This window comes from Octodon degus, unplaced genomic scaffold (assembly GCF_000260255.1).
Source record: "Octodon degus isolate 3935 unplaced genomic scaffold, OctDeg1.0 scaffold00029, whole genome shotgun sequence".
NCBI lineage: Eukaryota > Metazoa > Chordata > Mammalia > Rodentia > Octodontidae > Octodon > Octodon degus.
This window is the reverse complement of record NW_004524605.1, coordinates 951,988-964,799: the sequence shown is the minus strand read 5'-3', so window position 1 is coordinate 964,799 and position 12,812 is coordinate 951,988. Positions and strand designations below refer to the sequence as shown.

Below are 12,812 nucleotides of genomic sequence, written 5' to 3'. Positions count from 1 at the left end.
TGCTTTCCTTTCACTTGTATTATATCTTTCTATTTGTATTTCTTCTTTGGAGTTCTTATACTAGGGAGACTATACGATATTTACACATGTGTGTCTTGGGATGACTGTCTTTGAATTCACCTCAGTGTTTGGGACAAAGCTGGGAGTATAGTTTGATTTGGAATGAACAGCATATACAGGACAAGGATATCGTACACTGAACACTGAGCCCTGGGCCTAGGCTGAGGAGTGCGGGGAGGTGGGGGAGGTAGGTGAAGCACAGTGTGGGCTGCAGGCGTGAGGTGTCCTGAGATGGCAATTCCTGAGATACTAGGGACCTTGGCATGCAGGTGCTAGGACTGTGATGGGCGTCAAAAACACTGAATTAAGGATATCATCTTTATTTGTAAAACCAAAGCTTCTGGCCCATCAGAAGATCCCAGAGTGAATTTCCTGAAGAATGTAGGGGAGAGCGTGGCAGCTGCCCTCAGCCCTCTGGGTAAGTGACTTTGTCCATCCTTTGACATCACCCGAGTGGGTAGGTGCCTTGGCATGCACATGACCTCTCTGTAGCTTCCACCTGGTGTGTTGTGCAGGAATAGGAAACCAGGCTGTTTGACCCTCAGGTATTTTGGTGCCTCAGACACACCTTTGCATGTGCCAGGCTGAATTCCCTGACAAACCTCTAGCCCTCCTCGTGGAGTCTGATAGTGAGCTGTGTTCCTGAGGACTTTAGGAGTAAGGTGATCCGACTGTTGCTTGCGGGGTGGCTGGTCTTTGGTCTGTGCTTTTTTCTTTTTGTAAGGGAAGGGTCTACAGGGCGTTCAGGGTCTCACTACTAGATTGGACTCCTGGCGATCCTCTTTACTGCCTCCCAGAAGTTGGGATTACAGGCGCGCACCACCATGCCCAGTCCCAATTGTTGTCTCAGGGTACCCCGGGGGTGGGGCCGGCACGACAGGCCTGGGGATCAAACCTCCAGCCCCTGCGCCTGCTTGCGGGCTTTAATCTGCTGTTTGGCGGCCTTCACGCTTTCCTTTTCCCTAAGCTCGCCTTGGGAATTGGGCTGACCTGGTAGTGGCTACTATTCACCTACCCTCTCTATTGGTACCTCTCAGACCTTCCCTGGGTGCCTCTCTCTGCATGCTGGCCCAGTGCCCCACTGGGGAGCAGTGATGGAGGCAGAGTTTCGACTGACACCTATCGTGGGTGCCTCTGGGCATAGTGTGTACTGGACTTGATACAAGCTGTGTGCCACTAACCACCATGGGCTGTAGTCCCTACCTGACACCTTCCTCTGAGGGTTGAGGCAGAGTAGGTGCCAGGCTTCCTGACAGGGAGTCTCAGTTCAAGAGGTGGGTCCTGCACTGAAGAGCGGACTGCAGAGGGCCACCAGCCATGCCTGCAGTGGCTCCAGGTTGGGCAACCCGATCCCTCATGCTCAGCCTGCTCGTGGTGCAGCTGGGAAAGGCCATGTGGAATTGCTCAGCTTACTCTTGGCTTCTGCAGTGAGCAGGGTTTGGACTGAGAAATAACTGATGCCCAGGTCCTGACATCCCGAGTGTACGCCATGCCACTGAGGTAGACCCGTAGCCCTGTGGTGGAGGCTCTGGCACTTTCCCAGGCTGACCCACGGAGCAGTGTGCCATGGAGAAGCGCATGTGTGCCTGGTCCTGGCCTGCTACTCCCTTGGGACAGATCTGTTCCGCTAGCCTGGGGCTCTCGGCCGTGGCCAGCACGTCTCCAGCCTGGCTGAGCACCAAGCTGACCAATAGACTTTTCTGGAGGGTGAGGGGTGTCTAGGCTGTGTGGAAACCCTATTAAAATTGCCGTATTTTCGCCAGTACTAGCCTGGGGGCCAGGGCCCCTCCCTCCACGGAGGCCCATGTCAGCCCTGGTGTGGGCATTCTGTAAAGTGGCTGCAGTAGAGCCAGTCACAACCCCCAGGCTTAGTCCAGGAGAGGACCTCCACAGTCCAGATGCCCAGCCCAACTTTCTGATGGTGCCAAGTTACCTGTATGTCAGAAGCTGGCTGGGTCACCTTGGGTCCCACTGTGTCTGAGCTGCTCAAGTGCCTCAATAGTGATCTTGCAGATGTTGGAGTAAAAAGTATGGGTATTCAGGGTTATTCTTTTAATTTTCGTTTGCCTGAACCTTTTGTTTTCTGAGTTAAGGTCTCTCCTGGTATCCCAGGAACTGGAGGGTCCTTGTGACTCAGCCTCCCACGCACTGGACTTACAGGCATGTGCTACCATGCCTGACTTTGCTTGAATATATTTTCATAATGAAAAGCTGAAAAGAAACTGCATGTATGCGGTGCTGGGGGCTGATGATGCAGGGCCGTGTGTGTGCTGGGCAAGCCAGTTAACATCCTCCTCTACTCAAAGTGTAGGGACCCTGGAGAAAGAATGGAAAGCAGTAACACAAGACCGGTGTCAGTTCTGGAATGGAAGTGGTATGGGACTGACATGTCCAGTGATCTATGCGGCTGGGCAGTGGACAGAGTCACTTGCTTAGGGACCAGTGACACAGCCTGCTATGCAGGTCACAAAGACACCAGGGCCTGGTCCTTGCCTGTAACAGCCCGTGGGGGAGGAGCCAGGTGTGGGTCTTGAGTGACCCAGAGGGTGGCCATAGCTCCTTGGCTTCCCCGTGGCTGCCCCACAGCAAGGGTGTGTTTGTGGCCTTTGCCTTAGTTCCTTTCTGGGGCCACATGAAGGGGGTCTGGCTGCATGAGCGGGACAGGGCCTGATGGCAGTGAAAAGTATGTGCTTGGCACACCAGGCTGTAGCAGAGAAGGGACAGAAAGGTAATGGAGGCAGAGTAATAGAAGGAAAACTTCCAAAGGCCTAGGCCCTTTTTGTGACTGTCTCAATGCTAGTACACTTCACCATCTGGTTTGCATGTGCACGCATTCAGTCACCTGGATAGAGATTTAAGGGAAAACTGTACCCATGCTGTACAGATTGTCATTTATGGCTAAGCCCTAGACTAAAACTACATATCATATGTACATAGCACATGCACTGTCAGCTCCCTCTCCATAGTGAGAGAACATGTATTCCAAAATGAAACAAGTTCAAAAAGGATGAGAAAATTAAGGTCGTCCTGGAATCCCAGAGAAGACAGAAGACTGAAGAGGAAATTGTCATGGGAACCAGGGAGTTCCTTGGAATTGATGCTGACCTTGGGGCAGAGTGTGCGCCCTCCTGGACGTCTGCCCTGCAGTGGCTTTTCATCTGGATTGTCACAGCTAGCTAAAGCAACCCATGTGAGGACAGGGTAGCTATGCCTTTGGGCAGCTCAGTGGTAGAGACGTCTGGCTCCCAACATCAAAAACGTCATCTGCTACGCATTCTTAATATTCACTGGGTTTTAAACCCAATAAAGAAACCCTGAGAACAGAGGTGCTACAAACAGCCTTGCAGAGGGAGGGCATTTGGGTGAGGGGAAGGCTACCCAGGCAGCCCAGGGAGTGTGCACAAAGCCATGGAGCTGTGGGAGAACACAAGGTTAGCACCTGAGGGTAGCAAAGTGGGAAAATCTGCGAGGAGACAAGGCTGCAGCTCAGCCCACCAAGGGGCAGCTTCCACAGTGGCTCAGATTCACTAGATGTTTCATCCCAAAATTGCTCTTCAGAGAGAAAAGGAAAGGGAGCAGATCTGAGCTTGGTGGCAGGCGGAGGCGCTGCTTGCTCCAGGCCCTTGGACACGGGGAGGTCAACTGGAGCCGAGGGATTCTGCCCTCTGCCAGTGAGCTGGCGTGGCCAGGCTGGCCTGTGCTGTCAGCCTCGTGTTGCATGGCCTGCTGCACCCCTGGGGCGGCCGTGGTCTCCACACTGGTCCCTGTGGAGTTGGGTCAAAAGCTGACCTTGGGTATGGGCCCATGTTAACTCTTGGGCCTGCCCCAAGTCAGCTTCCTCATCTCTGAAGTTCACAGCTAGGGGCCAGTCGCATGTTAGGCGTGCGTTTCTTAAAGCTGGGGATCAGGGGCCAGGGTATCCAAAGTAGTTCTGTGTTTGGGACCCTTGATGGGGGTGACCACCATTTTTAGCTTGTGCAGTCTTACATGGCCATGACTCAGCTGAGGCCAAGGGGTGTGTCCTCACATGCCAGGTGACCTGCTCCACCCTCCAGACACAGTGAAGGCCCAGTGAGCTTTGTAAGCCTGTAGCCTCCCCCTGCAGGGGAGGCCCTGACCTCAGTGCCTGTTGCTTGGCCTCCAGGCATTGAGGTAGATATTGACGTTGAGCATGGGGGGAAGAGAAGCCGCCTGACACCTGTCTCCCCTGAGAGCGCCTCCCCTGAGAGCGCTGGCACTGAGGACAAGGGCAGCTCCCAGCCCAGCAGCTGTTCTTCTGAACCTCGAAAACCTGATGGTGATGGTGCCACACAGTCTCTGGCAGAGCAGATGAAGATGATTGCCCTGGAGTCTCCGGGGCAGACAGAGGTAGGCTGCCCCCTCCCCTGCTGGGTCCCAGTCCCCTGGCGTGGCCTGCCTGCCTGCCTGCACGCACTCACGGCACTGTTTCCCTCCAGGAACAGATGGAATCGGACAATGGTTCGGGTGGAGATGAGGACTGGACTCACCTGTCCTCAAAGGAAGTGGACCCATCCACAGGGGAGCTGCAGTCTCTCCAGATGCCAGAGTCAGAAGGGCCAAATTCTCTGGACCCTGCTCAGGAGGAGCCCACAGGGCTGGAGGCAGCCTTGTACCCGCATCTCCCACCAGGCAAGGGTCAGCTGGCCCCTCCTGTGGGGCTTGTTACTGACAAAAAAATGAGTTCCTTTATGTCAATGTGAAGGAAACTGAAGCCAGTTTCCTCATCTCTAAAAGTTAACAGCTAGGGGCCATTGAGATAGCTCAGTGATCTAATGCGCCTGCTTAGGCAGTCACAAGGGGGGGGGACCATGGTCCGATCCCCAGCACCACATGTCGCACCAGCCCTTCCCTTAGGTTGGGCTGATCCGGACAAAATAAAGTTAACAGCTGGATCAAGAATTGCACAGTGGTGCATGCCTGTGACCCAGAACCACAGGAAGGTGGTGAAGTTTAAGCCTGGCTTGGGCAATTCAGCTATGTAGAGACCTTGTCTCATTTCAAGAGGGAGCTACTGGGGGTGTTAATGTTCAGCATGGAAGCTGCATTGGGCTTGGAGCCCACCTGCAGGTGGAGGCTGGCACCTGCCTCAGCCCAGCTGATACCACCTTCTGAGGCACAGGTGTTCAGAGCAGCAGGGAGTTATCTTTCGGGCCAGGATGGTGTTGGCTCCTGCCTTGGAGCCTGGGGGGCAAACTCCCATCTCTAAATGGTGGAAAGAGCCTGTGACCCCAAGGTGAGGTTCACGTTGGTGTCTGAGAGGTGGTGCTTCAGCAGTTGAGATGAGTCTTGGTTGTTGCATTGCCCAGGCTGGTCTCAAATTGCCTGGCTGAAGTGGTCCTCCTGTCTCAGCCTCATGAGTACTAGTGACCATGGTGCTGGGCAGTGAAGTTCATAGGGGCCACTGGCTGGCTGCTATGGTGTACAGGGCCTGTGGGGCCTGCTGTGCACCTGCTGTGCCCCTCTGCAGGCTGAGGTTTGGCCAGGACTCACCTCTGACCCTTAGTGCTCTGTTACTGTCTTGGCAGAGGCTGACCCACGCTTGATCGAGTCCCTGTCACAGATGCTGTCCATGGGATTCTCAGATGAAGGTGGCTGGCTCACCCGGCTCCTGCAGACCAAGAATTATGACATCGGGGCTGCGCTGGACGCCATCCAGTATGCCGGGCCACCATCACTGTGACGCAGCCCTGGCCTGGGCCTGCTTTCCTTTCTCCTAATTGTGTTGAGGTAGCCTAGAGCAGCAGGCCCATGAGGGTACTTTCTTGGTGTCCTTCTACAATCTTGGGGTGGGGATGAGCCATGGGGCAGAGGGCAGGGGACAGGGCATGACTGCCAGGTCCTCTGCTGTCCCTGCCACCATCACCAGCAACACAGATCTTGCCTGTGGCCTTGTGCTTGTTCTTACAAATGACCATACCAACACTTAGTTGATGTTGTCACTGTCTGTGTATTTGGGGGTGGCAAGGCACAGGCTAAGGGGTTTCCTGCCAGAAGTGGCAAGGGACTTGTTAGGGAAGTCACCCAGCGGCCTCCTGTGTAGCCACTCTAGTCTCATTTCCAAATGTAGTAGCTGTTCTTAAAGTAAGAGAATCCTATTGTAGCCACCCTGTTTGCTGATTTGGAATTGCCTGTCATTAAACAGCATATGCACTTTAATCCGCTGTGTCACACTTATTGTCAAGTGGTCCCTGGTGGCCTGGCCCAAGGCGATCTGTTCTGGCCAACTTCACCTTGGTGTGCAGCTGTCTTGCCTCACAGATCATCATCGAAGTCCTCCCCGGTGGTAAAGAGGCTGCTCCACTGCATGGGTGGGGTCTGTAAAGGCCCTTGTGCTCCAGGCCCACACCCAGCCCAAGAGGTCCCTGTGACCCAGGCTGGCCCTGGGGTCTCCCCCCAGGGCCTGGCGTGGCCTGGTGTGGCCTGAGGTGGCGTGGTGGGCCCACAGAAGCGGCCTTCCTCAGGGGACTTGGCCTGTGCTGGACTTACTGGCCTGGGTCCCCTCTGTATGGATGATGGTGGGTCCATGTCCATCTGGGAGCTGTTTCCAGGCAACAGGAGAAATTGTGTCCACTTAGAAGGGGCTGGGACTGGGGCTGGGCCGGGCTGGTCTATCCAAAGAGGACCAGGTTCACTGGTGTCAGCCTAAACAGAGACAAACCTGAGAAAGTATCTTGGGTGTGGCTAGCCATCTTGCCCTGCTGGCATCTTCTCTGGTCCCAAGATCACAGTATCCCCCTACTGTTCCCCCCTTCCTTGCTGAGTCCCCAGGTGTCACTGGTGCCCTAGCTGTGGACCTTCTGGTCAGGTGGAATATGAGGCTCCAGAAAGGGTGTGGATGCAGCACCGAGCCCAGGTGCTGAGGGTGAGGGCACTGGACCTGGCTTCTGCCCCTTCGAGAGCCAGCGGAGCTCTTTAGAGTTCCAGCAGTATGGACACTGACAAGGTGGCTCTGCTCCTGCACCTGCTGTGCTCACCAAAAAGCTGCACAGCCACTCCCTGGTGGCTGCCAGACAAGGAATCTACAGCTCGCTTTGTTTTGGGTTTTGAGATGGGGTCTCCATATCCCAGACTGGCATGGAACTTGCTATTGTGGCCAGGTTGCGCCGGAACTTTCAGACTCCGGAGGCACAGCTATGCCTGTTAGGACGGACCGTGTACAAGGTTTAAGGCTAGCCTAGGCACTGCAGAAAGACCTTGTGTGAGAAATGGAACAGGTGAGAGCTGTGGGGGGCTGAGGTGTGAGCTCAGCCTGTGCCCTGGGTGTAGTCCACACGGTGTGCTGCGCTGCACAGCGCACTCCAGGCTTGCTCGTGCACAGTCCGCACTGACCTGTGATTCCACAGTGACTTCGGTGTCATCATTCAGGCCATGTGGAGGGTGTGCTGTACTCATGCTTCCTTTCCTGGGGAAGAAAGGTGATAACTGTTCAGCTGTCAGCAAAGAATACCCTCAGTTCAGAGGCCAGGAGGAAACTCCACCCACTAGGGTGGGACCCTGCCTGGTGCCCCTCCCTTCTGCCCTGCAGACACCTGTCCGGCACGGCCTTGCTGATACGAAGCTTGTGGATTGGCTACACTGGCCACACTGATCAGCCACATCTTTAAAGCCAATTCTAGCCAGGCATGGTGGGGTATGTATGTCTATATCACCTCAGTGCTTAGGAGGCTGAGGCAGGAGGGTTGCCATGAGTTGGAGGCCACCCAGGACTGTGCAGCAAAGGCCTAACTCAAGACAAAGCCAGGTGTGGTGAGGCATGCCTATAATCTCAGTACTCTGGGGCAGAGGATGGGTCCCGTGAACTCAAGCCAGCCTGGGTTGCACAAGCAAGTTCAAGGCCAACCTGCTCTACATGGTGAGGACCCTGCTTCAAAGTAGCAGCCAGACAGCTCAGTGGATTAAAGCACCTGCTTAAGCAAGCTTAGGCAGGCACAGAGGACTGTGGTTCGGTTAGATCACTGGCACCACATGCTGCACCAGCCCTGCCTTCAGGTGAGCTGTGGCACCCCCCCCCCAAAAAAAAACCCAAAAAAATAAATGAGTATACATGGTATAATGGCAAGTGAGCATTTGATAGGATGATCTTCCCAAGGCCTGATATACATAAAGAGGAATAAACTCAAAATTCTCAATATGAAAATCTCCTTCCCCTACCCTCTGGGCTTCAAAGTATACTCCTTTTCTAGCTTCAACAAATGTAAAAACATTAAAAGCCAGGGAGCTCAGTGGCTTAAAGTGCCTGCCTACCAAGCACAAGGTTCTGTGTCCCCCCCACCCCCGGAACCGCGGACTGAACTCAGGCCCTTGGGCTTGCCAGGCAAGTGCTTATTCTACTGAGCCATTTCCCCAGCCCCGAAAAGTGTACTTTGTGCCTGGTGTGGTGTTATATACTTAGGATCCAGCGCTCGAGCTCTAGGCAAGAGGACTGACCCAAGTTTAGGGCCAGCCTGGGCTACATAGTTCAGCCCGACCCTGTTCAAAAACCCAAAGAAGACATCACCTTTCATACGAAGTCAGTGAATGTATCTGAGTTCTGCGAGCTGCTCCAGCAAGTGAGCTGAATCTGAGGGGGGACAGTTGGTGTTATGGCTGTGCTAGAGAACCCACAAAGCTGCAAGCCCCTGGTGGGTCTTTTGGGGGAGGCTGGCTTGGGGGGCACTGGGTAGCCCGAAGGGTGGGGGGCAGGGCAGCTCAGCCCAACTGCTCCCACACCTACTGGGGCTGCGCATGCCGCGCCCAGGCGAGCATGTGTGCAGGGCCGAGGGCTTCCTTCCACTGCTACAGCCTCAGCCTTGCTGTGTGTGCCCTCACTTGCGGCCCTCGCGCTTGCCAGGAAAGTGCTTAATTCCACTCAGCCATCACCCCGGCCTGTTGAGACAGGTTCTCAAAGTAAAACTTGAACTTGTAATCCTGCCTCTGCTTTCCTAAGTGCTGAAATTCACTTGGTGCTTTAGTGCATTTGAAATACTGTAACCAGCATTTCCTCTGGGAGGATTGCTCAGGGCATTTAATCTGCCATATTATAAAATACAGAATCTAAGGATCTCTTCACTGACTGCCACCATTACCTGGTCAAGACAGAGCAGGGTAAGTGAATGTACCCTTGAAGCCACTGTACCTGAGGGACAGCTCAGAAGCCTGGCCCAGCAGCAGATTTAGTTTTTGAACATGGTGTCTGCAGTCAGCACCAGAGCCCTCACCATAATCCTGAAAAAGAAAACACACACGAAAGCCCTGGGAGAATGCTGAGAAACAGATCCATCTGAGCTGCACCTCAGGGAGAATGAACTGCATTCTGCAAGATTTGAAAATGCCCAGAGCAATGCTGGGAACCTCGGCCTGCGTGTGCTCTTTGCAGGGTGGGTACGAACTAGCAGGCTCTGAAGCTTCAGTCCACCCAGCGGCCCCCGGCTCCTGAATTCCACCATCAAAGACAAACTCACCCCAAAGCCCTGCATGAAATGGGTCGTGAACATAAAAAAGGGTCACTAGAAAAGCTATCAAAATATATGAAGTGACACCTGCTCTGATAGAATACAGGGCAGAACGATGTACTTCATTTGGCTTAGCAACTGCTTACTTGCTATGGAACCTGTACTGAATTACTCTGTGTGTGCCAGTCCCCCTGGAGAGCAGGACTGCTATGTTCCACCCGGCCAAGGTGGTGGTGGAGGGGCGGGATGGGGCGGCCAGCATCTGCCAGGTGCCTATTCTGCTGCTGCTTTATAGAGATTTTTTTTGGTGGTACTGGGGATTGAACCTAGGGCTTTTGTACTGAACTACACCCTCAGCCCACTTTATTTTCTAATTCTTACTTTTTATTTTTGGCGGAATCGAGGGTTGAACTCAGGCCCTTAAGTGCTTATTCAACTGAGCTATCTCCCTGGCCCGTATTTTAATTTTTTTTTAGGAGAGGTTTATTTTTTGGTTTTAGTGCTGAGGACTGAGCCCAGGGCTTCCAGCTTGCTAGGCAAGCATTCTACCACTAAGCCAAATCCCCAGCCCCTTCTAATTCCTATTTTTGAGATAGTCTCAGTTGCTAAATTGGTGTGGCTGGTCTCAAACTTGTGATCCTCCTGCCTCAAGAGTGCTAGGATTGGGGCCGGGGAGATGGCTCAGTAGGATAAGCGCTTGACTGGCAAATGCAATGATCTGAGTTCAATCCCTGGTTCCGTCAAAAAAATAGTGCTAGGATGAGTTCTTTTATTTTTTTGAGATGAGGTTATGGCAATCCTCATGCTTCAGCCTCCTTAGTGCTGGGACTACAAGATACGCTCCACCATGCCTACCTCCCAGGTCATTTCAGCCGGAAATGAGTACTCTAAGATTGTAGTAACTTTTTTTTCTTTTTTTGGTGGAGCTGGGGCTTGAACTCAAGCCCTTGCGCTTGCAGGGAAATGCTTATTCCACTGAGCCATCTCCACAGCCCCCTAATAGCATTTTTTTCCTTTTTTTTGGTATGGTAGACAACTTGGGACCTTGTGCTTGGTAGGCGGGTGCTTCCGCCACTGAGCTATTTCCCCATCCCTAATCCTGCCATCTAAGGAACAATTACAATTTGACCTTTTTTTCTCTTTGTCTTTTGTTTGTTTGTTTTGTTTTTTGTGGGATCAGGGATTGTCTCTTTGAGACAAAAAATAAAAATAAATAAATAAATAAATAAAAACAGGGTTTCACTATTCCATGGAGGCTGGCTTTGAACTAAGTGATGCTCGCGCCTCAGCTGGGTGCTGGGGTTCCAGGTGTGCACCACAACACAGCGCTGGTGTGCCCATGCAGTGCAGTGTGCAGAGAAGGAGGCACACGTGTGGCCTTTCCTGCAGGCCACGGTGGAGTTCCTGGGTCTAGGAGAGTGGGCGCTCCACGGGATGCAGAGGGATGAGGTAAGCACTCAGAGGAGCCCCATCATCTGCGCCAGCCATGAAACCACCTGGAGGCACACACCAGGCTGAGGCAGGTGCGCAGCTGTGGGGCAGCTCTTCTTACTCCAGGACAAAGGTTACCTGTAGGTAGTGGTGCCAACTTGAGCAGTGGGCAGAGGGCTCGTGGAGAGGATGTGTGTAGCTTCACAGCTCTAGGGTGGTTCTAACATGGGACTCAAAAATCAGGGAAGTCAAGATGACCCAGTTGTGGGGCATGCAGAGCCAGCGACAAGATTCCAGCGCTATGCCAAGTAACTCCCAGGACCCCGTGGTGGACCTCGTGGCTCCAAGAGAGGTTGCTGTAGAGAAGGGCACAGCGTGCGTGGCTCACCCAACCCCTCAGTATCTTCCTATGGGGATGGCGCAAAGTGCACTGTTACTTTCGCTTTTATCCTATCCTTTTTCAACCCAAGTTCACTCTAGAGCTGCTTTCTCCCCTACCCCAAGACCCTTCCCCTTTGAAATAAACCCTGCACTGTTTTTGGCCTATCTTGCCCAATACTTTGTTTGGGGAAGGACCTGGGATACCTTGGTGGTCCTCTGTCTTTTTTTGTGGCTGGCTCAGCCCACCCTGGGGGCAGGGCCAGTGTGGCATGTGGTGCAAGGGATAAGCTTGTCAAAGTGGGCACTTTGTACCTCTCAGCTATCTCCCCGGCCTCTCTTTGCAGAACCGGGGGTTGAACTCAGGCCCTTGCGCTTGCCAGGTAAGTGCTTACTCTACTGAGCAATCTCCCTGGCCCCACCTGGGCCCTCTTTTTAAAAATCTTTATTGTTGGCCCAGGAAGATAGCTCAGTAAAGTACTTGCCTGATAAGTCAAAGGCCTGAGTTCAATCCCTGGTTCTGCAAAAACAAAACAAAACAAAAAAAACCCTTGTATTTGGTACAGAGTCTCACTACGCAGCTCAGACTCATAGTGTGCCTGTGTTCAGCCTCCCTGGCGCTGGGATTACAGTCTTGGGCCACCACGCCAGGTCTTGATGGCCGGCTCAGCGCACCTGGGGATGGGGCTGGGCAGCATGTGGTGCTGGAGTAAGCAGGTGCTTAGTCTGCTGAGCTATCTCGCCAGTCCTGGTGCTCCATGTCTAAGAGAACTAGCTGAGGGCACTTTGGCTTTTCCAGCCAGAAGCCTGTATTTTGGGTGGGCAGCCACCAAGAAAAGCTCGGGTGCCAGGGGCCAAGAAGGCCACGCAGGGCACACTGTTTTTCTCTGCACATTTCCTTCTCCCTCCCTCCCTGCACTCTGTCCTGTAGGCTGGAAACAGGAGACAACTCTCAAGGCACAGGATGTTGTTTCCTGGTTTTCTAGCTGTGGGTAGGGAAGGAATGTGGGCTTGTTTTTCTTTCTAGCTGCTTAGTCTTGTCCGTTGCTAAGTCAGCGGGCCTCTACTTACTTTATTTAGTAAATCGCTGTTTTTGTTTTTGTTTTGATCAGGGGTGTTGCCATCTTGTCTCCACGCATGACTATGCACACATCAAAGCTGCTGACATCTTTTTTTTCCCTCTCCATCTTCTCTTTTTTTACTGATTGGCCTTACAAGCTACATCTCTGATTTTTGAGTTTGTGAGAACAAGAGTGGAAGCTTTTCTTTCTTCTCATACAAAAAGGAAACCTTGGGCTGGCCAGATAGCCCAGTGGATTAAAGCTGAGGCAGATGCAGGGGCCAGGGTTTGATCCTTGGTGTTTCGTGCTGCCCGCTCTTGGAGCACACTCAGATGGTGAATGAGACTGGGCACAGGGGCATGCGCCTATAATCCCAGTGCTTGGAGGCTGAAAACAGGAGAATCAGTACGATTCCAATCTGTGTAGTGAC

The 12,812-nt window shown here is 53.1% G+C and overlaps 2 protein-coding genes across 5 annotated transcripts in view; one reads left to right on the top strand and one right to left on the bottom strand.

Annotated features, from left to right (window-relative positions):
* Sqstm1 (sequestosome 1) overlaps positions 1 to 6,237 on the top strand; it is an 18,288-nt gene extending 12,051 nt beyond the window's left edge. For 2 of the 3 annotated variants that reach the window (XM_023713069.1, XM_004629420.2), the window contains exons 5-8: positions 398 to 478; positions 4,205 to 4,428; positions 4,518 to 4,710; positions 5,607 to 6,237. In XM_023713069.1, the coding sequence (XP_023568837.1) occupies positions 398 to 478; positions 4,205 to 4,428; positions 4,518 to 4,710; positions 5,607 to 5,761 (653 nt within the window). In that variant the 3' untranslated portion in view covers positions 5,762 to 6,237. The remainder of the gene's footprint in view (positions 1 to 397; positions 479 to 4,204; positions 4,429 to 4,517; positions 4,711 to 5,606) is intronic. The other variant, XM_023713068.1, reaches the window with a different exon arrangement.
* Mrnip (MRN complex interacting protein) overlaps positions 4,665 to 12,812 on the bottom strand; it is a 23,390-nt gene continuing 15,242 nt past the window's right edge. Inside the window, exons 3-6 of one of the 2 annotated variants that reach the window (XM_023713070.1) lie at positions 9,197 to 9,285; positions 7,411 to 7,483; positions 6,568 to 6,723; positions 4,665 to 4,746 (exon numbers count right to left, since the gene is read on the bottom strand). In XM_023713070.1, coding sequence (XP_023568838.1) covers positions 4,744 to 4,746; positions 6,568 to 6,723; positions 7,411 to 7,483; positions 9,197 to 9,285 — 321 coding nt within the window. In that variant the 3' untranslated portion in view covers positions 4,665 to 4,743. Of the gene's footprint in view, positions 4,747 to 6,310; positions 6,724 to 7,410; positions 7,484 to 9,196; positions 9,286 to 12,812 lie in introns of those variants that run through there. The other variant, XM_004629419.2, reaches the window with a different exon arrangement.